Here is a 23,688-nt window from a genome sequence, read left to right as displayed (position 1 = left end):
AGTCCTGTTATCCCCTCTGTGCAGAGGAGGAAAGTCAAGCTCAAAGACAGGAAAGAAATTCCCACAAGGCTGCAGAGAAAAGGCAGCCAGACTGAGATTCCGACTTGGTTCTATCTGCCCACAAATCCTTGCTCCTTTTCATTGAGCCATGTGTGTTGAAAAAGCAAACTATGACTCGGAAAGAAAAAGATCCTGTGTCTCCCACCCAATTCCTGGAAACAATTTCAACAACAGGTTGAGGGGATGTGTGGTGGGAGCCTGGGAGGGGAGAGAAAGGGACACCGAAAGCCATCTATCTCCTCCTCCTCCGGGCGATGCTTGTTGTATGGGAACTGCTCCTTCAAGGACACCAGGACCAGATGGCTTTGTATCCTTTCCTGCCATTTCTTACTTTGGGACAGAGAGGACCAGAGCTGACATGCTGAGGACTCTTGTTGGTCCGGGGCCGAGCCCAGCCAGAGGGCAGGCAGTTTGTGTCCACAACTTGCAACAAAGGCTCCCGAGTGGAGATGTGTGAGGTCTCGCTGTGGCCACTCTGCTCCTAGCTCCCTTGGCGTGTCTGGCGCACAGGGGGTTCCCATCAGCTCACGTGCAAGACGTGCTCAGCCTCTGAGGCAGGGTCCTCTCAAAGTCAGCTTCTGAACCACTGAGAGGCTTATGGATGGGAGAACATGGAAAACAAGGCCATGCACATGAACAGAAAGGACAGGAACAACTCACCGAATGGGTGAGGACCTCTTCTCCTCCCCACTGCTTAGGGTCGGCCCCGAGCACCTCCATTTAACTTTGGTTCCCTGCCTTTCCCCTCCTCTTCCACACACACCCAGGTTGCAGAAAGGACCTGCCCTCCTGGGTATTTTTCCCAAGATGGACCAGGCAGCCCATCAAAAGACAAAACCAACGACGTGACTGCCCTAAAGCTCCAGCTGGTAGATGCTACAGTTCAACCAGGAACAATCTCTTGGTCCAGAGCTTCGTTATCTTAAAAATGTCTCCTTAACTTCTGGGTCAGGGCTCCAAGATGGAACCATTGTCAGCTCTTGGGCAAGATGATCCTGGTTCCCTGCCTTTCCCCTCCTCTTCCACACACACCCAGTCCTTGTCAACATCTGCGCCTGCTCAGGTTGCAGAAAGGACCTGCCCTCCTGGGTATTTTCCCCAAGATGGACCAAGACGTAGAACGACTTGAATTTCAGGCACAGATTCGCCCTGTCCCAAGTGTGTGACTCTGGGCAACCTTGGCTTCTCTGTGCTTCAGGTTTCATCATCTGTGAAACGTCCTGTAGTCCAAATTCAATCCGAGAGGTGTCCCGGGATTAATGTATTAACCTTTCTGGGGCTCTCTGTTGGTGGAGGAATGGGGGATGGTGGTGGAAGGAAGCAATGATTAACCCAAAGGAATTAATGTCTAAGAGCAGAATTTCAAGTACCACTACTAGGAAGTTGAGAAGATGTCTCTGGGTGACGGGAAGGGTCTTCATCTAGTTATTAAATTTTCCACTGCCGACTCTGTGTATGTGTAGAGCAGATTCAGATACTGCCCTGACCTGTCCCAGGAGATGAGCCTCTTTAAAAGAAAGAGGTACACGTGTCCCCTGAGATGGCATCTCCAGGCCCTTCCTACACTTCAGCCCATTGTTCCCGCTTTCTGTAGCATGCCTGACAACGAATCTCCCACAGCTTTGCATTGTTTCCTTGAAAGTATTTTATAGAGTCTGTCTGTGCCCTTGGTTCTCCCCCTCCTGTCTGTACTTTTCCAAGATTCTTTGCACTCACAGTACAGGCTGAGCCCTCCAACCCTCGGTCCCACTGAGCTGTCATCCTATTTTCTGAAAGTCTTTTCCTCACATCCTTCCTGTGCTCCAGGGCCCAGAATAGCATTTGTCCGTCTGGCCTCCCAACCTCACGCTGGATTCCCCTTGCTCAGGGTTACTTTCCCAGAATAGCCACTTCATAACAGGATGGCGGAATCCACCCGGCTCCAAGGCACCCTGCTCACTCAGGAAAACTGAAAACCAACCACCAAACTGAGAACCTTCCCTTCCCTGCCCTGCCCGCCTCCCTCGCCCTCACTACCTTGGATGCTGCCAACCTGGAGTGCCGCAACAGGCGACACTACCCACCGCCCTGATTCCTTACAAAATTGACCGACTAAATGGGACTGTCGCATAAGATCCGAAACTGGGACATTCCTGAGGCCATCTCCTTCGGTCAGGACTAACAGGAAATGGCTTTATGAAGAATGTAAACTCTGCGAAAAAAAAATGTTTTGTGAACTTGAGACTTACAGAGATACCAGGGAGGGTGAGAATGAGTTAGTTCCACGGGGAGGTTGTTATCCGTCAAAGACGACCCAGCGTGAATGAGTGTGGCTGGGCCAGGCGCCTTAAAGACAGCATCTTGGTTAATTCTCACCGACACCCTATGCAGCATGCATTTTTAACCTCTTTTTGCAGTTGAGGAAACCAAGAGCAGAGGCCCTAAATAATTGGCCTGGAGTATCGGCTAGGAAGAGGGGAAGACCGTCGGGGCACATCTCTGCCCTTCTGGAGAAGGTAGCTGGGAGATACAGCCAATGGGAAAGCAGTTGAGAGGCCAGCAAAAGCTGCTTTGTTCTCCCAGCCCTCCTCTCCTCTTAGCCTCCAGGTGCCCATGCATTTCTTTGGTCCCTTGCCCTTCATCTCATGGCTATATTCAGGGTAAAGGTCATTGCTGCAAGGGAGGGGTGTAACATGAAGGAGTAAAGCACTGATGATGGTGTTTCTGTGGGTGGAAGTTTTGCAGAGTGGGAGTTCCTGGGTGGGGAGACCTTCCCAGTGGCCTTCTAACTCTGACACAACGGAGCCTACTGGGCGCGTCTACCAGCCTCACCTGAGGACAGGAGCTTGTGTGTTCGCAGGAAGCTGATAGCCAGCCGCATGATGGAGGCCTTGTCCAGGTGGGAGCTCACACTGTGAGGCAAGGGCAGCTCGTGGGCCAGCTCGTAGAAGACCTCCGTCTCCTTGCTCCTTCGGCACCTTGCTGCATCCCGGGACTTCTCCTTCCTCCTCTCCGAGCTACTCCTAGATTGAGAGAGAAGGGGTTAGTCCCTACAATGTCACTGTCATTCTATCATACCCTTGGATCAAGGCATCCCGAGGGATCCCCACCCATGGTACGACCAAGCTCTCACATTGAACCAATACGTGCTCACACCAGTCATCTGAACCACACAACCTGCTTTCTACTGTGAGCTCTGCTCTCATGGGTACTGTCTTCCTGCCTGCTTTGCTCCCCCTGTCTGCCCAGACAGGGCTTCACATGGTGGGGTCTGAGCAAAGACTTGCCAATTAAATTCATCCACTGGCAATGCCTTGGCCCTGGTCCTGGTTATCTTGGGGCTGAGGTGAATGTGCAGTTCTATATATTCAAATTATTTAAATTGCTTAGCCTCAGTTTTCTCATCTGTAAAATGGTCGTAACAGTACTTATACTCCAGAGAGTTATTGTGAGGATTAAGTATGACAATTTATGTAAACTCTTTAGCATCAGGCCTATCTCCCCTGGAAGCAATCAATGGTAGCTAATGTTAACAAATTTGTCCATGAAAGGATGATCATGAGAATAAAAACATTGCCAAAGTCTACAGTACAACCCAATTTTCATAGAAATATATGGAATAGTTCTTGTATGTTATATTGGAAAAAGTCTAGAAAGAGAATAAAATAACTATTATTCTTACAGCTATCATACGTACAGTGCCTTACTATATCTCAGGCACTGGTTTAAGCACTACTACTTTAGCTTCTTTAATTCTTGCAAGTACCCCTGCAAGTCGTTATCATCATCATCATCATCATCTCTAATTTACAGATGAGGAAATGGGTCCATCGAGGCTAATTTCTCTGCAGCTTTTCTGCAGGTACCTGGGGAAGCGGGGCCCAGCACCAGCAGGAGGGCCCCAGAACCATGGATGATTGATTGTCTTGTCTCTCTATAGACAAAGATGTTAGCAGTTTTGGGTTGGTGAGCACATGGGGGTTTTTTCCCCCTCGTGCTTATCTGTATTTTCTTATGTTTCTAGAAATAACGTGTATTGTGCGGTTGGTAAACAAGTTTTTTTTTTGTTTTTTTTTAAGTGTCCAATGCAGTATGGCCCTCAAGGCCTCATCCAACTGGCTCCAGCTCACTGTCTCTGTCCTCCCATCTGAGATTCCAGGCCAGGGCTGTGCTCCACTTGTCTGGCTTCGCCGCCTTTAATCTGGACAGAAAATCTGACTTTTGGGATTCGTGGAATGTGGACATGCCTTTCAAACCCTTCAGGATCTGGGGCAGAGGCACTGCTTTGACTTTACAACATGTTTCGTTTTAAAAAACAGGACATCCCGCTCCCCGGATGGATTAAGCACCGCTTGCCCAGATGGCAGAAAGAATGTCCAATCGCTGTTAATGGTCAAGAAGAACCTTCAGAAAAACTGTGAAAGGGTAAAACTTTTTTTTTTCTTGTCCTAGCTCTCTTTTATGTTTCCTTCACCTAATCCCTGGACCTTTCTCTCCCCGACTTCCAATTCCCAGAACTCCCTCCCTTGCACCCCACCCATCACCACCCTCTCGGATCTGCCCTCATGATCAAGTTGCTTTTGCACCAGATCTCTCGTGACAGTTTGCATATTAGTTTCTCCCACTTGCATCTTAGTGTCGACCTCTGATTGTGGAGAAAAAGCCGCTGGGCAAGGTTCGCAGCTATCCTGGCACAGGAAGTAAGGGTGGGAAGGGGACAGGACACTGAAACTGTACACATCACCCTGTATGTCAGGAAAGCCAGCGTCTCTAAGATCCTGATTCCATTCTCCAGCACCAACCCTGGCACACCCCAACAAAAGCAACGTCAACACGTGACCAGTCATCAGGGGCACCTAGAGAAGCCATCCTGGGGTGGGGAAGGTCCCCAGAACAGGCTGTGACATTAACACCAGTGTGTGTGTGCACAGAGTGTCCCTTTGCCATTGTCCCTTCCTTAGAGTGAAGAGCAGACGAAGCAGAGAGAACCAGGAAGGGGAAAAGCAGTCTGGGGTCAGCGCTCTGTCTGGTAACGGCATTTGACACTTGGGTCCTACCATGTTCCCTGGACCTGCAAATGTTCATTGACACCTACTTTTGTGCCTGGCATTGCACCAAGTACCTTACAGATATTACCTTATTATAATCCTCCTAACAACACAATATGGAAGGGTTTTGTGAGCAGAATTTACAAATGTGGAAACTGGCTTGAACATAAGCAACTTTCCCAAGATCACAAAGCCAGTGTGTGCATAAGCCCTGGAGATTGTCAGTGAGAAAGGCACTTAGAAGTCCTGAGACACATGGGTGCTCCTGTCTAATTCCATCCTCACAACCATCTTGTGAGATGGGCAAGACAGGAATCACTGCTGTCCCCATTTCACAGATCTGGAAACTGAGGCGCAGCCCAGTTAAGTGACTTACCAAAAGCCATCTAGCTGATTAGTGGCAGAGCTAGGGCTAGGACCCATCTCTTCTTAGGCCAGTACACTTCCCACTGCTTAATGGTAGGAGACAGTGGCTTTAGCGAGAAATAAAGAACCAGCAACATCTCAACATTTAGAAAAAGAACGATTGAGAATCTCACACAGCCGTTTGGTTTTTAAAAGTCACGACTCCATTTTAGCTACCTGGTTTTTAGTTGCACGTTGGGGACTAACATGACTTTAATGAAGTTATCTAGTTCAACTTGACACAGCCCAGAGATATCTGCCTAATGTTGACTCTCGGAAGAGTCAACACTGTCATGTGTAACACTGTCATGATTTCATTAGCAACACTGAAGAACAAGTATAATTAACACCAAGTGTGAAGGTAAGACTCCCCCCTCCCCGCGCCCCCCGCAAGCCCAACTGCTGAATATACAGTCTACTTCCTCACACAATTTATCATGGGTTAGGTCTCTTAGCAAATAGAACAGGGGACTGAAAGTTAGGAGGACTGGTGTTTTACTATATTGGCCACAAACTATCTAGCTATCTGACTTTGGGCAAGAAAGCGCATTCTTTGTGCCCTGATAGCCTCATCTGTAAAACGGGAGCGATCTCATGCCTTATTTGTAAGGATCAAATGAGATGAGTGTAGAAGGGTTGGCAGTACAGGCGTACCTCGCTTTATTGCACTTCGCTTTACTGTGCTTTCACAGATGTTGTGTGTGTTTTTTTACAAATCGAAGGCAAGACCCTCCCCAAGCAAAGCTTACGACCTACTTTATTGCGGTGCTCTGAAACGGACCTGCAATATCTCTGAGGTACGCCTGTGCCAGAAAGCTCTCCACAAATGGAAATCATCCTGACAGACAATAATGATTCCGTTATCTGGCTAATATGAGTATTAGTCACATTCAGACTTTGGCCATCACAGCTGTTCTTCATCGCCAAACCGTCTCAGGGCTGGAGGCATATTTGGGGTCAGGCTGATCTTGACCAGTCCTTTGTGTCATGTTGCTGAACCTTCTTCCGTCAACGAGACTTTGTTTCCTAAAATACTCCAACTTCATTTTCTCTCCCTAGATGGGTTCTAGAATTAACTGCAATAGACCAGATTTTTTTTTTTAATGACCATTCTAGACACGGCATGTTAGAATTCTCTGGTTTCTTGTAAAAAAAGATCTTTTATCCTAAGTTTTCCAAATCCTCAGAAAAGACTCAGAAATGTATTTCTTACTCCACGTTGCTCTTTCGACCAAGTTCCCGCGCCTGTTTTTCTTGGTGGCCTCGCTGTGACCACAGGCTGGTCTTACACAATATTTTGTTTATGGGACACGCAGCGTAAACCTGGCCCTGGGCACCTGGGCCTGCAGACACAGAGGTGTTTACCGAGCTCTGTGCTGGACCTGCGGACCTGCAGGGTGGATAAGAAGTGCATTCCTTGTTTTCAAGGTGAATGCATTCTAGTTAGGGAGCCGGCAACTTGAAACATTTCTATTAACTACAAAACAAGGACAAACAATAAGCACTATGGATGGTTAAGATAAGAAACAAGCTGTGAGTAAACAAGGCGAGGGAGGCAGGGTTTCAGCTGATCCTCGGAGGACACGTAACAATACCTTGGTGATGTTTGCAGGGCTCAGAGAACACTTTTTGTTCCTACACGTGTTATCTCATGCGAGTCTCATGTTATCTCATGCGAGTCTCGCAACAGCCCCGAGAGATAGGAACTCTCATCCCCAAGAAGTGGGGATTCAGAGGGATTAAGGAACTTGTTAAATTAGATATTGTCTCAGACCTAGTTCTCCAGGATCAAAGGTTTCTCCACCGGCAGCAAGGAAACGGTTGCTTATTGTATGCCCTCGAAACGCACGGTGCCGTGTTAGATACTTGCCCACAAATTGGATGTTCACGTACAGGACAGGAGGAAGAGGAAGGTTAAAGCTTTGAAAAGAGACAGTGACATAAAGATTCCACGGGGGGATGGGAGGAGACTCTGTCCTTAAGTGAACACCCACTCACCCGGGGGAAAGGACCTAGACATCAGGAGTAGGACTAAAAAGCCGTATCGGAGTTCGAATGGGGAGTGAGTAGGAAGACGGGGAGCCAGAGCGGTGGGCTTTGCAGGAGGCTGCCTCCATCTCTGCAGGGCTGGGCTGGGGTGGTGATGTCAGAAGGGACTCCCTAGTGCTCCCTAAAAGCTGCGGGGCCAACCTGCATGTGTGTCTCTCTCCGTGGAGAACAAGCAGTTTCCGTCTGTATTTTTTTTCCCTCTTACATCTTAATATACACAAATTTATACTTCAGTCCCCCGAGTTGGAAACTCAAAGTGTGAGACATCGGGTCCCACCAGAGGAAAGTATCCACGTGAGGGCCAGGCAGCCCGTCAAAAAGACAAAACCCACGTGACTGCCCTAAAGCTCCAGCTGGTGGACGCTCCAGTTCAACCAGGAAAAATCTCTTGGTCCAGAGCTTCGTTATCTTAAAAATGTCTCCTTAACTTCTGGGTCAGGGCTCCAAGATGGAACCATTGTCAGCTCTTGGGCAAGATGATCCTGGTTTCTGGCTTCCAGGTGAACACAGCCCGGGGGGATGTTCAGGATGTCACCAGCTGGGCCCACGGGGCTGGTTGCTTAATTAGCGATAGTCTCCTGATGTTCTGTATGATGAGAACTGCCCCCCGTAACACCTGGGGACCACCAGGGTATCAAAACCCTATGTCCATTACCTATAAGGTGTGATGGCTGAGGAGCAGAATGGGTTATGGGTCAGGGGGAGAGGCTGAAGCTAATGAAGCCATCTTAGATGAGTCTATTGGTTGGTGCTGAAATTCTAAGCGGGTACCAGTATGCAGGAGCTGTGAATGAGGAAATGAGGTCAAATGCAATGAGGAGGAGCTCCCCGGACCCCCGGATGAGGCTGCCAGAGGGAGGAACACACCGGCGTCGGGTCCCAGAGAAGAGGACGAGTGGCTGGCCCACACACCTAGGGGGCGACTGCCTCGTGGATGAAATGAGAGCAGAACCAAAGCCAGTGCTTCTCCATCTTGGCTCCTCACTGGAACCATCCGAGAGGAGCTTTACAAACTGATGCCTGGGTCCTTTGTGGATTCCCATGGAATAGGTCTGGGGTGCAGCCTGAGCACCAGGGCTTTAAAGCTTCCCATGTGATTCTCCAGGGCTGGGAACCACTGTGGCAAAGCAGTCAGCTTTAAGATACCCCCTCCCACCCCCCGCCTTTATTTTTGGTGAAAGGCAAAGGAACCTGATACTGATTGAGCACTGGGGGCTAGGTGCATTTCATCTGACCCTCATTTAAAATACGCAGTGTTTGTTGCCTAGCAGTGGTTTGCAACTTGAGGCTACAGCTTATTAAACCACAGGTTTCTGGTGCTGTGGTCACACGTCTTTGGAGGACTGACACCCAGCCTGCTCCTTAAACCTAACCACACTCTTTCCCTCTGAAATGCACCGTGTCCGCATTCACCATGGCCAGCAAATTGGGAGTCACCACCAACAGCCAGTTATTTATCTGGGAGCTGGTGTGTCTATCCCTGTACCAGATGCTGTAACTGACAGAGAGAGGCCAAAGTGAGGAGGCAGCGGTTTGAATGGGCGCCCCAGAAAACGCAGCTGCCCCTCAAAACAGCCACCTCGGGAGAAGCTACAAACTTCACTCCTGCCTGTGAAGTGGTCGATGTCCTAAGCATTTTGGGGAGGTCTTTTAAGAATTAGTTACAGAGCCCCACAAGAAAATCAAGTCAGAATACTTCATAAACCACGCTTCGTTTTGAATTCCAAACAATATTCTCCCATGGACCCACCCCCGTGGATGGAATTTGGTTGTTTAAAAGAATAAAATGTGCCCTCAAAGATAAGGCCTTGCCACAATTGAAGGTTTCCGAAAGAATGGCCTTTGGCTCTGCAGGCAAAAATGTCTTAGAAGAGGGAGTGTTCTGGTGACCAGCTTTCCGGGGACATTCTGATGTCATGCAAAGGCAATAGTGATTAACAGGGGAACCTATTATAAAGGGGAGGAAAGGGCATCAACATAGGCCCGTCAACATGGAAGAAATCTAACTCAGGAGGAACTGGGCAGATCAAACCCACCTGGTCTCGGCCCTGAAAGAGACCACAGCCTGCTGGGAGATAGTAATACTACAGACTAGTACATCAAAAGTCCTAAAGAGGGGATACACAGAGGAGATGAGGGCTGGAGTGGCTAAAACAGGAATGGAGGTTTTCACTGACCCCTTCCTTGGATGAGGAATCCTGAAAAGTGTCTCATACCTCAACCTCCAAACTCCACTCCCCTGGGCTGAGCCCCAGCTCCCTGCTCACTGTGACGGCCCCTGACTCACTCTGTGCCCCTAGAGGAAGGGCCTGGACTGCATTCAGAGCTGACAGTAATGTCTGAGGCCCACCCAGCCATGGCCCTCTAATGGTCAATTGTGCTTGGGGCCCACTGGAGATGCTTATCTGGTGGCCTTCTCTGCTCCAGGCAGCCTCAGAGAAGAAATCAGCAGATCCAATTACTGAGCAGCCCCATAGGTGACTGCCCATCTGGGCCCCAGATAACCCAGCTCCTTCCCTAATCGGAGGACGGACGTGTGCAGCCCCAGCCCAGCTGGGAGAAGCCGTGCGTGTACAGGAGTAACAGTGACAAACTGTCCCTATGCTTAGCTTCACCAAGCCCAAGCATTAGCAGGGTTCTCTTTGTTCAACCTATTAATGAGTGATACCCCTTTAAGCCTGTATCATTCCTTTTAAAGCACTTTACAAGTAGATCCGGAAATCTTCCCAGTAGGATAGAAAGAGCAGATATCATGATTCCCATTTTAGAGATGAGGAAAATTGAGGCTCAGAAAGGTGTGGAGTTGGAGCAAAATCCCTGAGGTCTCTTTTAAGGACACACAAACAGAGTTCCTTGCCAACCAGCCACTACACCTATCACCTAACTGGAAATGGGCCTTCATCATGCATTACCATCTCATAACCAAGTTTATCGTAACAGATTATTTCCTTTTTTAAAAAAAGGCTATGGTGGGAACAAGGGTAATGCATATCTAAGGAGGCAATGGTGAACATACACAAAGGCCTAAAGAAAAAAAAAAAATGGAAGTCCCATTGGATTTATGGCTTTTTACTTAACATTTTATCACATTTCAAAGAATTCTTTAAACACATTTGTAACAGCCAGCAATGTCATGTTGTGTGGGTGGACCACAATGCACTTGACTGTTGGTGTTCAGATATGGTTTCTAAGTCCCAGCTGTTATAAATAACACTGTGATGTCCACCTTTTATCGGGTGATGCGTTTTAATTTGTTCTGTGTAATAAAAGATAACACGCATCCAGCCGTGTTACTGAATGTGGAGCCCCGGAGGAGGCGATGCAGAGACAGGTACCGGGGAAGGGAAGCATTCAGGATGTGCACACCCTCTCAGCAGCTTTCTCTGCCCAGTCACCCCACCCCCGCCCCCAGCCCCTTAGGCTTCCCCTTTCCCTCCTGCCATGTCCAGGTGACAGCATCTGAACAGGGGTGGCCAGCTACTGAAATTGGGGAGTCCAGGTCTGCGAAGATGGCCACTCTTGTTGTTCCATGTGTTTTCCACCTGTCGCAATCTCACCACACCCAGGGCACTGACAGAGGCGACTCGGTGGCATCTGCACCCACGAAAAGGGGAGGACAGCCGGTAGCCACAGCGGGCGTGTGCCTGTCTCTCCATTGCTCTCTCTGGCCTCTGATGCCTGCTGCTGCCCGACCCCTACACTGTGCAGACTCCGGTGGAGGGACCCCTTATCCCCAGCCGGCTGAGAGGCTGCAGCTGCGGCTGGGAAAGAGCCACGTGCAGTAGCTGCAGAATGATGAGCTCTCATCGCACCGCCTCTGATCCCATCCTGAGACAATCTCATGAGGAAGCCGTGGCCCCATCCCTGTTTGACACACGAGGAAACAGACCCGAGGATGCCAGTGGCATGCCCAGTGTCACCCAGATGGAGCCAGCACTCACACCCATCCTTGGACTCTAAATCTAATATTCTTCATTCAAACTGGGCAACTTTTCCCAAAATGTGCACAGGCAGGTCCTTCTTATAGGGTCAAAAGGTTTAGCTGAGCTGGATTTATGTGGGGGCGGAGGGGGGGCGGGGAGGAGCCCTCAAAGGACACTCCTAGATGAGCTCTTGATCTGGGAGGCAGCAAAGGTGATATCTGGTCACCCTCTTGCCCTAGGTCAGCCCTCAATGGACTCACCAGGTCCAGTGGAATACTTTCTCTCTGCTTAGAGATGCTTGTTTTTGTTGTTGTTAATCCTCACCCGAGGGTATTTTTTCCCTTGATTTTTAAAGAGAGAGTGGAAGGGCAGGGGAGAGAGAGAAACATTGATGTGAGAGAGACACATGGATTGGTTGCTTCCCACACTCGGTCCTAGGGATCGAGCCTACCACCTAGGCACATGCCCTTGGGTTAGAATTGAATCCAGGACCCTTCAGTCCACAGGCCTATGCTCTATCCATTGAGCCAAACCGGCTAGGGCTCACTAAGCCCTACTTTGAGGTCTCCTCCCTCACATCTTCTCCACCTCTATCGTGTCATCCCTTATTTCTTAAAACTCCATCCTCGGGGCCAGTTCAAGCTCTACTTCCCCCAGATTCTTCCCTGGCCACCCTCACTTTCTTCTCCAAGGCGCTTTCTTCCTGCATTACTCACTTGCCTTCATTAAAGGCCTCCCTGTCTCGCTGGCTTTTCTGGGCAAGCTTGGTGCCCTCGGGGGATAGGACATAGGCCCCACATCGACTTCTGTGCATCCATCACGGGACTTGGGCCACGGCAGGCAACCTGGGCAAATATTTGCTCACTGATCATCAAGACAATTCAAGTGTGCCCTTTACTCTTCTCCTTTCCCTCTCGGGAGGAAAGAAAAAGTGATCCCAGCTGGCTTGGCCTCCATCCCCAGGGCGGGGCCTCGCTGCTCTCCCGGGAGCTGCAGCTGGGCCAGCTTAGGTTTGGGCTCTCCGCCGCACCTCGTCCCTTCAGTGAAGAGTTAAAGCACTGGGAAGGCTGCTTCCCACTTGGAAATCTCCATTTCCTCATGCAGCGTGAACAAGAGAACATCTATGGACAGAGGCTGAGCGAGCCAACTGCACAGGGAGGGAACTCACTCTGAATGGGGCTGTTCTAACACCCGCCAAGGCAAGTCATTAAGATGCCATCCCCGAGGTGCAGCCCCCAGCGTCACCTCTAGATACCCCCTGGAGCCCCGCCGGCAAAAGGGATGAATGATGAGCACAGAGCCTCGTGAAAGCAAGCTCTTTCATGAGTGGGGGGAGAGAATCTCTGTGCCCGCACTGCAGTGGGGGTTGGGTGCTGCAGAGGAGGCAAAAGCAGAGGTCCCCCTCTCTCCTACTCCAAACCCCCCCAACACACTGAACTAAAATTAATCCCTGATTTATGCAGAGTTGCCAAAACAATTGCTCATCAAAAGGCAACCAAGGTGGGGGGTTGGGAGGGGGTAATAACATTAGAGAAAGTATGTGCGATGCCAAAAATAATCATCGTGTCATGAGAAAACACAGCCGGGCCGCCTCAGGGGCCAGTGCTGGGTATATTCAGGAAGCAGGGGGCAGAAATTCCCCTGGCTGTGTCGTCAGACATTCTGGGTGAAAAAAAAAAAAATGTTAAAAAGCCATAACTGGAATAGGCAGTTGTCAGAGAGAGAGCTCTTTTCAAGTACAGAATATCATTTTAAGGGTCAATTCTCTCTTCTTTATTTCAGACTCTTGGATTTCAAAGGAAGTAACGTTTGTTTCATCTTTTCATCGGGTCTGGTGCTCCATCATATGCTAATAGTGAAATACCCTAGGATTGGCTTTACTAATCCTAATCTGATGCCAGAACTCCGGGGCCTGGTATTTAAAGCATTTCCAAATTCGAGAGAAGGGGTGGGGGCACACAGAGGCGCTGTCATTCTCCTCCCCCCCCCCCCCCCCCCCTCTTTAAAAAAGGAAGAGAGAAAGCAGAGGGAAAGGAGAGAGAAAGGAGCCGGAGAGAAAGTCAGAGACCCTTTCCCTCCTGGGCTTCCTTTGGAAGCCTGATTTCTAGCCTATTTACACAGTCAGTCCAGAGCTGTGGGGTCTGGTTCATGGCCACAGTGAAAGCCCGTGCCTTCTCCCAATTCTGCCCCGTCACACTGCGATGAGCCTCGAGATGTTCCTGCGCATTTAGGAAGCTACATTCCATTCCTTTGTAGAGGAGTCATCAAAAGCCACGGGAAATGCCAGCAAGTCTTCCCCAAGTTACTATCACACCCTCAAATGATAATATGGAGCAATTTGGGATGTAGAGCTGTGTTTTTCCCCCCAGCAATAGCTTTTTTTTTTCTTCTCTCTCTCTACTCATTCAACAAATATTTTCCTCCTCATGTGCTGGGGCTGTCAGGAATGGAATGAGACCTGGAACTGGGAGGTAGCAGAGAAGTGGGGAGTGAAGTCCTGAGGGACGGGCCTGGTGTCAGCGATGCAATGGGAGTACGAGGGGAGGCAGAGGGGAGAGCTCCGTGCTGGAGGTGGGGTTTGAAGGAGGAGCAGATATGGGAGGCCATCAGGAGAGCAGGAGGGACAAGAAGGACAGAGATACTGCTGGGGTACGAACAGGGGTGCCAGTGGCCAGGAGACAGGCTGGAGGGCAGGGGGCAAGACAGGAAAAGCCAGAGTGGAGAGAATTCAGTCAACAAACACCACTGAGTATCCACAAGGCGCCCAGCGCAGACGAGGGCCTTCAACAGCAAAAGGACTGGCAAATGAAGGCAGAGGATCTGATGGCTGCCTATGCCATTGATTCGTTAGTGGCTGATGCGCCAGGTGACGGGCAGGGCAGAACCCAGCCTGGGTCCCTGTTCTGCTGGGGGAGCATGTGTCACACTGCGCAGCAAGTATGAGAAGCCCTCCCGCTCGCCAACAAAGCCCGGGGGAACGCGTTCCTTTGCTGGGAGCTCTAAATATGGCAGCGACCCCTGGGCCGCCACAGGCTGGAGCTTCGGCTCAGCCCACAGAGACCTGGGGGAGGCATTCTTGCTGAACAGTAACTCATCAACGCGGCCCGTGGGACGAAAAGCAAACTTCACCAAGGGCACACGCCTCCTCTGGCTCCAGTCGTGTTTTATTTTCAAAAAGACTTTAGCCCCAATCCTCCAGCTGTTTCCCCTTGCCCCTTGCCTCCTCGACCGCTGATCAAACAGAACACAATTCCAATCAGAACCCAGCGAGAGGACTAACTCACCAGTCTACACCCCCTTTCCCCAGATTATTCCGGCATGTCACCCCGGATTTAAAAACAGGAGTGGTTGCCAAAACCGGTTTGGCTCAGTGGATAGAGCGTCGGCCTGCAGACTGAAAGGTCCCAGGTTCGATTCCGGTCAAGGGCATGTACCTTGGTTGCGGGCACATCCCCAGTAGGGGGTGTGCAGGAGGCAGCTGATTGATGTTTCCCTCTCATCGATGTTTCTAGCTTTCTATCCCTCTCCCTTCCTCTCTGTAAAAAATCAATAAAATATATTTAAAAAAAAATAAAAACAGGAGTGGCTTCCTACTTCCCTCACATTGAAGTCCAACCTCTAGACGCCCCTTGAGGTCTGTTAGTCCTGAACTTGCTTTCCAAACGGAGCTCCCACAAGCCCGCAGCACCCTACCTGCTCCGGCCAGCCTACACTCTGCACGGACACCCACCACTCAACACTCCCGTCTGCCACCCAGGGACCCCCTCTCCCCCAGAAATGCAATCCTTCCTTTCTTACATTCCAAACCCTATGCTTTCAGGACCAACATAGACCCACCACCTCCACAGAGGTCTTCCTGATCACTCTACCCAGCCCACACTGATCTCTGCTCCCACCCGGGCCCTGAACACCTGCCTGGAGAATTGAGTTAACCCGCTTAACTGCAAGGGAGCATCACTTCATTATTCCTTATCCTCGAGGTCTTCTCTGAGGGCACAGAATGTCAAATTTCTTATGTATCTCAGAGCCTGGCACTGTGCCTTACCCCAGCAAGGACAGTTTCGTCCCGCTCATTCAGATACAGCCACCATGTGGAGGGCTGGAGTGACCCCCAGCTGCAGGATTAGGATCGCGGAGTTAAAATGCTGTGGTGCTTTCCAAAGAAAAGCAAAAAAGAAAATGGGTTCATGAAGAGGAGTGGTAGTGGCTCATTCATCACTAGGTTACCTAACATCCGGTGACTCGCACTGTCCCCAGGAAGCTGATCCCCATCCCCTAAGGATGTTTTCATACAGAAGTTGCTGGCTGTGCCCGATGCCCTATTGCAGGGGGTGTTCTGTGAGCCAGATGCCAGTCAGCTTTCACTGAGCCACCCCCTGAGGAGACCAGGGAGGTTTCTGCCTCTGATCCCACCTCCTGACACAACAGAATAATCTGTTGCCCAAAACCACCCGTCGCCCAAAGCCCTCATATCACATGTGTAGATGCTCTTCTTGCAGCAAGATTTCTGCCAGGGAGGATGCCAGGGCTTGGCCAGGGTTGCACCCTTGGGTGATGTAACATGGAGGTGAGAAAATGAGCCAAAAACAAAACAAACAAACAAAAACAAAACCCCACATACACACAACAAAAACACACAAATCAAAAACAACTAAACACAAAAATCCTAAGGAGAAAACACCAAACAAATTAAAAACCTAATGACAACCATAAAGGTCAGCAAGCGGGGTTCAAGAATGACCCACTTTGGAATAAACACTCTTCATTCGCCCAAAGTTCAACGTTTAAAAATCTCGTCCCCAAACCTCAATCCTAACTTCCCAACACACACACCAGACCGGGAGGGGGTTAATAGAGTCCAGCTGCTCCTCTTATCTGGCTAACGTGCTAATGGCAGATCTCTGCTGCTGAGATTCTATCAATGATTTCTGCAAATCACTTTTATTAGAGATAATGTCATTTTTACTTCATTATCCAGTCCAGCAGTCAAAGGGAAAATAAGTGGATCTTTTTTCTTTGAAACGCCAGCTCTGTCCATTAATGCTGAGGGTGACAGCAAATTGAAACTCTTGGCCACGCTTTTCAAAAGATTTTGGTCAATTAACCCTGGGCAGTTAGCCCTCTGTTCCCTGGGCCGAGCAGAGCACCCCAGCAGCCTTTGCCCCAGCGACTCAAAAGCAAAGCAAGTTTGGTTTCTGTGCTCGTGCCTCTCGCTGCCCTGACTGCTCAAGAAGGGACCGAGGTTACACAGCGGCCGTCCTGCATACTCAGGTCTACCGGGCAGATAAAACACTTGTATAACAGCCAGGCAGGCGGGCGCAATGTTAATTCTACTTTGAGGAAAGCAATAATTAACATGTGAGTCAGCAGCAGAGAAAGACTTTAAGCCCCGGGAAAAAAGCCCCAAAGTCCCTGAAGCCTCCGAGGCTGCCCCGTGTTCCATGAGACGATTTACAAGATTAGCCCGAGTGTGGGGAGACCTGAGCGGAGTGGTTGTGCAACTCCAGGGCTCTCTCGAGCCGCCTGTCAGCTGTGCCGGGGACGCTCCGAGGTCTGCTGCCGGTGCGTACAAGGAAAAGGTTCATTCCTCCAGAATCAACTCAGAGATGCTCTTTCGGTGCCCCTGCTTAGTTCTTTCTCCTAAGTATTTTTTTAAAAATATAATTTTTATTGATTTCAGAGAGGAAGGGAGAGGGAAAGAGAGATAGAAACATCAATGATGAAAGAGAATCATTGCTTGGCTGCCTCCTGCACGTCCCCCTACTGGGGATCAAGCCCGCAACCTAGGTATGTGCCCTTGACCAGAATCGAACCTGGGACCCTTCAGTCCGCAGGCTGATGCTCTACCCACTGAGCCAAACCAGCTAGGGCCCCCCCCCCACCCAAGTATTTTTATAATGCTAGATGTAGCTTTCATTTCATTGGAGTGATTTCCCATGGCCTCCAAGACTGGGACCAATTTGCCCTCTACCCACTGCAGCCTCTGTGGTACCAGGGTTCTAAAAAACCGAGCTTGAGCTAAAAGAGCAAGTACTCCTTTGCATTTTAACATTTTTGCAAGAAATGAGACTCTCTGGAATTAATATCCCATCTGGTGTTTGTGTTCAGTGAGCCTTAGCTTTCATTCATTCAACGTTTACTGAGTGTCTACTCTGTGGCAGGCACTGGGGATACAGAACTAGGATGTATATATACTAGGCTGCCCTCAATGAGCTGTCTGAAAGCCTAGTGCTGGAGACAGACAAGCAGACCGGGACCCGGGGCCAGGTGGACTGCCTGGGCTGGGGGCTCAGACTCTTCCTCTGTGACCCAGGGCAAGTTACTTCAGTCTTTCTAAACCTCCGTGTCCTGCAAACAGTTACTCTACAAGTCCCTGCCTCCTAGAGCACCCCTGAAGAATAACTGATGTGTATGTGTAGCCTTCTCAGAACCAGGTCCGGCACCTGCCTGGCCCTCAGCCGTGTGGAAGCTATTGCTGCAGAAATCAGGAACGAGAGCTCGAGGAGCACAGAGTGTAGCCACCACCCGAGGTGGGAGAAAGCAAGTCTCATGCCGGGCTTTCCTGGTAAGATTTGAAGAACAACAGGAATAGCCAAGACAGAGGCAGTGAAAGGTCCAAGAAGATGGAGCGGAATCAGGCATGTGAGGCCTGCTAAAGCGGCAGTCGGCTCAGGTTTTAGGGGGCGCCGGCCTTAGCAGTTGGGGCTGACCTCCAGAACAACGGCTGGGACCATCCCTCCCGAGGTGTCCCAAGGTGCCCTCAGCCAGGAGCAGAATCCTGGGTTAGCTGAGCCACGGGCAACCCTGTTGTGGCATTTCTTCTGCTTTTGCATTTCTTGTGCTTTGACAATGAGATGATTGTGCGGATATTACAAGAAGTGATTATCTCCATGGGCACTGAGCCTATTTTAGCGCAAAGACCTTGCTTTGCCAGAGCCAAGGCTTCTGAGGTCACAGCTAAGTTGCCAATTCTAGAGAACCTCCGACAAACCCCAAGGACACCAGGAAACCTGCTCTTTGCAGGATGGCTTATTTTATTTATTTTTATTTTATTGATTTCAGAGAGCAAGGAGAGAGGGGGGAGAGAGGAGGAGAGGGAGAGGTAGAGAGAGAGGGAGAGAGAAGGAAAGAGAGAGGGAGGGAGGGAGGGAGGGAGAGAAGGAGGGAGGGAGGGAGGGAGGGAGAGGGAGAGGGAGAGGGAGAGGGAGAGAGAGAGAGGGAGAGAGAGAGGGAGAGAGAGAGAGAGAGAGAGAGAGAGAGAAACATCAGTGATGAGAGAGAATCATTGATCAGCTGCCTCCTGCACACCCCACCCTGAGGATCGAGCTCACAACCTGGGCATGAGCCCTGACCGGGAATCAAACCATGACCTCCTGGTTCCTAGGTCCACACTCAACCACTGAGCCAGGCCAGCCGGGCCAGGATGGCTTATTTTAAAAGATCAGTGGCACGGACATGGGCATGTGCTAAGCATCTCCATGTGCCTGGCTCTGTGTGCAGGGATTGGAGGGAAGAGAAAGGCAGCCGCTGCCACGAGGCAGTAACAGCTCAGAAAGGATCGCGCGTGTTTCTGGATTCCATGAGCCTTTTCCCTGAGACCTCTGTGGGGACAGGAGTGCCTGGTGCAGTTCATGCCTTCACAGGGTGGGAAGCACAGATTTGTCTGACTCTGCCATGATTAAAAGCATCAAGATGGAAACTTGGAGGAAAATATTCGAGAAAAGGGAAACAAAATCGTACTGGTTTTTCTGCGTGTTACAACAAACACAGGGCAGCCACAAACGCTCTGGGACCTCGATCGGAATACGTTCAGCAGTTACACATTCTTAGTTGGACTTAAGTCATTCTGGAAATGATTCACCCTGATGCCTATAGGCAAACTTCCTGGCTGGGAGGCATAGATAATTAGGGAAATGAAAATGTGTACCATTTCATACGGGGCACGCAGAGGCTATACAGATAGCCAGTGGTACATTATCTTTAGGAAAGTTTTCTTTTTTTAAAAGAAATCTTGCTACTCTTACTATTCCTTAGAAAAAGAAATAGAGATGAGCACATGAACAGGCAAAGTCTCCAGGAAAAAGACCTGGTCCTAGAGGGTGAGTTCCTCAGTCCTATTACCTTTTAGCTGCCAGCTTCACTTGAGCATCTTCCTGATCTTTTCTGGGTCCCCCGCCCCTTCCCTCAAACCAGGAGAGCCTACATGCTCCTCTCCTGGCTTGCAAGGATGGAGAGACTAGGGGCTGAACTCAAGGAAAGCAGGAGCGTTCTAGAAACGGCACCTCCTACCCAGTTGTTGCCTAGCACCCAAATGTCTAGCGTCAGCAGCCAACCCTAGGTCTCCACTTTTGGACATGGTCTAATCCGCCAGGAAGGATTTCTAGAACTGGCCTTATTAAGGAAAAGAAATGTCATATGTAACTGGACTTAAAAAACCCAGGAAGCTCTAACACTCTATCAAGTTCTTTAGACTTTTTCTTTCCTCCATAATCCTTGGCCAAGTTCAAAGGTGAGCCCTTTCCCAGAGACTCATTAGGAATAATGTTTATTTCATACATTTGGAGGCTTCAACGTTTGATTCCATCTTGCTTATTTGCGGGGGGGGGGGGGCTTTTTTTGTGAAAGCAAAGGAGGCGGGAGGGAGAGTGAGACAAGAGTAAAATTTGAGAGAGAAGAAAGGTGCTTAGAACAGGGCCTGGAAAGCAGACTCCAGTTCTGCCCGTTTTTCATCTCTGATTTTCTGTGAAGGGTTAGAACGGCACGTTGCTGCGCCTCTCACCCTTCTGAACCCGCATGACCCCATCTGGCCTTCCTGTCTTTGTGGGTGCTTACGTGAAGGTGTGTTTTGATGGCAGATGTGATATGTGCTTGGCCTGCACAGAGGGTGCTACGTAAATAAAATGTACTGACAGGTGTGACCAGGGTTTCTGGGCTCTTGACTGTGAAGCAGCAGCAGAGAGCTCTGTGAGGATTTGGAGTCTGTTCATTTGGAGTCAGGATGCCACCGCTGACTGCTGGGGGGACGAGTGGGAATTCTCAGCCACTGGTTGAAGCCAGGGATTCCACGCTTGTGCCTCATCTGTCATTTCCATCTCCTTTCTTTCCTCCAGAATAAGGCACCACATCTATCTGGTGATTGCTTAGTGAGGAGTGGTGGGAAGGGCAGTGGCCCACCTGGCCTCTCCTCACTCTTCAAGGACCACTCAAGCCTCGGCTCACCCCTTGCACAAGTGTCCTCAGTTGCCAGGCTGGGGTGACCTCACTGTCTGCATCGCTCTGAACAAGCAGCAGTCTCTGCCAAGCATTGTTAAGTCTCCTGTCCCCTGTGTAGACCAGGGTCACTAATGGCTCAATCTGCATATTGACCTTGAGGAACTATGGGATAATTTTGAGGCTGTTGCCAAGTTTCCTCAACACCTAAATTCAAACCCTGCTGGGAAGAGAGGCCCTGCAATCCCTATGGTGGGGAAACCTTAGGGAGCAGGAGAATTCATCTTGATAAGGGGGGCCCAGGAGGCGGGAGGCAACAACACTGAACTCTAATAAAGCTGTGGCTTGCCCTGGCTGGTGTGGCTCAGTTGGTTGGAGTGTCATCCCGTACACCAAAAGGTCGTGTGTTTGATTCCTGGTCAGGGCACATATCCAAGTTGAGATGCGATCCCAGTCAGAGCATGTGTGGGAGGCAACCAATTGAGGTTTCTTTTCTGTCTCTCAGAAAGAAAAGAAAAGAAAAGAAAAAGAATAAAAGAAAGAAAGAAAAGAAAAGCTGAGGGCTCTATTGGGTGCCTCTGTGTGCTGCCCTCTAGAGGGGTGTGTGTAGGGGGAGGAGGGCAGGGGGTGCTGGGAACATCACCAGAATGCTCAGGGCAGCTTAAAGCTGAGTGGTTTTTCCACCAGTCATTCAACAGGTGAATTGTTTTGTGCCTGTGTTGTGCCCGACACTATGTTCTACTGGGATAATCATCCGGGGATCCATGAAAACAACAGTGTAAGCCTCTGTATAGTTTCAGACCACACTACTGCTTTGGGCAAGGAGTTTTATAGATCTTGTCCCATCTAAATTCTAAAAAGATAACAGGCATTTTTCCACAATTTAACTTAAATATTAATGCAATGCCCTAAGCTTCAGAATTCTGGGATTTGGCAAACAAGTCTGAGCTCCTGTCTGTGGTCTTTGTGGTTCTATATGTTGGGTTTATAGTTGCTATCAAATCTCCCGATGACTCTGGTCCACTGTAAACTCTGTTCCTAGTCTCTTACCACCATACCACCAAGTGTTAACTTCTAATATTCTTTAATTCTCTAATAATCTCCTGAAGAGTAATGGCCTCTCTTTACTTAGATTAAAGCTTCGTGACAGCCGGGACTATGTATTCTCCTTTCCCTCTTTTTCATCAGGCTCAGCACAGTACTGGGCACATGTCAGGCACTTAATACATACTGAGTCACAAAATAATAGCATTTTGGAATAAGCAAAATGTTAGCATTTATCTAGTCCAATCCAGTCCCTTTAATGTCTAGATGAGAAAACTGGGGCCTAGAGGTTGTCAGTCACTGACTCAAGGTCAGCACAGGACCTCCTTTCTGGTCTTGGAGCTGAGACCAACTTTATGGACCTTAAGACACACCCTCCGACATAGATACTACAATGACCCCCATTTTGCAGTTGAGGAAACAGAGAGGTACAGAGTGTTTAAGTAACTTTTCCAAGATGCTCCTCAGCTAATAAGCAACTGAAGCAGGGCTTGAACCCAGGCTATCTGGCTCCAAGGCCTACCATCTTACCACTCTATCCCATTTCTCCTCTTCAGAACCCCCTGGAGCCACTTCCCCCCACTTCCCTATCATGGCATTTACCATCTCCTGCCTTGACTGTGATCACCTACATGCTTGTCTTTCCCTTATCCAGTCCCCACTAGACTGTAGTTCTTACTGGCAGGGATAAAGACATCTGGTTTTCTTTTAATCCCCGGGGTCTCCAGCCAAGTGCCTCCCCTAGAATGGGTGTTTGTTGGATAAAACTCTAGGAAGATACAAATAAAGTATGCCAGGCTAGGTAAGGCAACCAATTTCTCCCTCCTAAAATGCCGTGCAGAACTTTTAGCATGGACATACCTTGGAGACATTGTGGGTTCGGTTCCAAACCACCACAGTAAGGCAAGTATCACAATTACCACAATAATCTTTTGCTGGTGGAGGGCTTTGCCTTCAGTTTGTAAAAACGCAACATCTGTGGAGTGCAATAAAGTGAGACGCAATGCAACAAGGTTTGCCTGTACTTGTTTTCCCTGGGGAGTGAGGGGGCGGGGCGGGGGGGGGTGGTGGAGATTGGAATCTACTAGGAACACAAATGCCTTTGCCAAGGCCTCTCTACCCTGGCCAAACGTTGCCCAACTCTTGCACAACCATGAAGTTACAGGGGAGTTTCATCCCACAGGCAGGTGATCCAGCTACTCTCTCCTGCAGCCTATGGATGGATGCTTTTATGTCCTTATCCTTTCGCTCTGTACAGAAGACTCCATCCTGGCCCCCCATACTTAATAGTAAACCACTCCAAAAAATCTTATTTCCCTTGATATTAGGCAGCTGGCACTGGAAGTTGAGTGAAAAGCAGATTCACCATTCCCCTAGCTTCTCACAGGAGCCCAAGTAGATTTCCTGCTGGTGGGAGAGTCAGCAATGACTACTGGATTCCACACAGGAGAGGGAACTGGGCTCTCCCCAGGGGCAACTGGTGCCGGGAGGGAACTGCCCCAATGCCAGACTCATTTCCAATTTCGCATTGAATGTCACCCTTTTCTCAAATATTCAAAATAGCATCCATGCTATTCCAAGGCTGCCTCTTGTGAAGACTAACTGGGCCCCATAATTACAGTTTCTTTGCAGGAAGTAATCGCTACAGCTCAGCTATTTTCTCTCTTCAGGATTTAAAGGGGGTGGAGGTGAGGGGCTTTCACTAACTTTGTAGATAGCTGTTTTCTGTTTCTTCTACATTTTGTGTTCTATTTTTAAAAAACAAAAAGCCCTAATGTGGATTCTGGGAAAAACATCATCGTAATTGAATTTTGACGTTTCCACCAAAGTTTCCTCCCATGTAGCAGCTATGGGTAAACATACATAAAACTTCCTGGAAGTGAAGGTGCACATCTCCATGGAGTTCTTCTGTAGCAGGAACAGAGAAAACGTTGATGCAACTCTTCCTCCAACACCTGCTTGACACCACA

At 49.4% G+C, this 23,688-nt stretch overlaps 1 protein-coding gene across 2 annotated transcripts in view; it reads right to left on the bottom strand.

The window, feature by feature from the left end:
* Nucleotides 1–23,688, bottom strand: part of EPAS1 (endothelial PAS domain protein 1) — a 79,255-nt gene that overhangs the window by 30,643 nt on the left and 24,924 nt on the right. For both annotated transcript variants that reach the window (XM_054728067.1, XM_028139985.2), the window contains exon 2: nt 2,872–3,062. In XM_054728067.1, the coding sequence (XP_054584042.1) occupies nt 2,872–3,062 (191 nt within the window). The remainder of the gene's footprint in view (nt 1–2,871; nt 3,063–23,688) is intronic.

This window comes from Eptesicus fuscus, chromosome 16, assembly GCF_027574615.1.
Source record: "Eptesicus fuscus isolate TK198812 chromosome 16, DD_ASM_mEF_20220401, whole genome shotgun sequence".
Lineage (NCBI taxonomy): Eukaryota > Metazoa > Chordata > Mammalia > Chiroptera > Vespertilionidae > Eptesicus > Eptesicus fuscus.
Note: the sequence above shows the minus strand (reverse complement) of the source record. Positions and strands in the feature narration are given on the sequence as shown.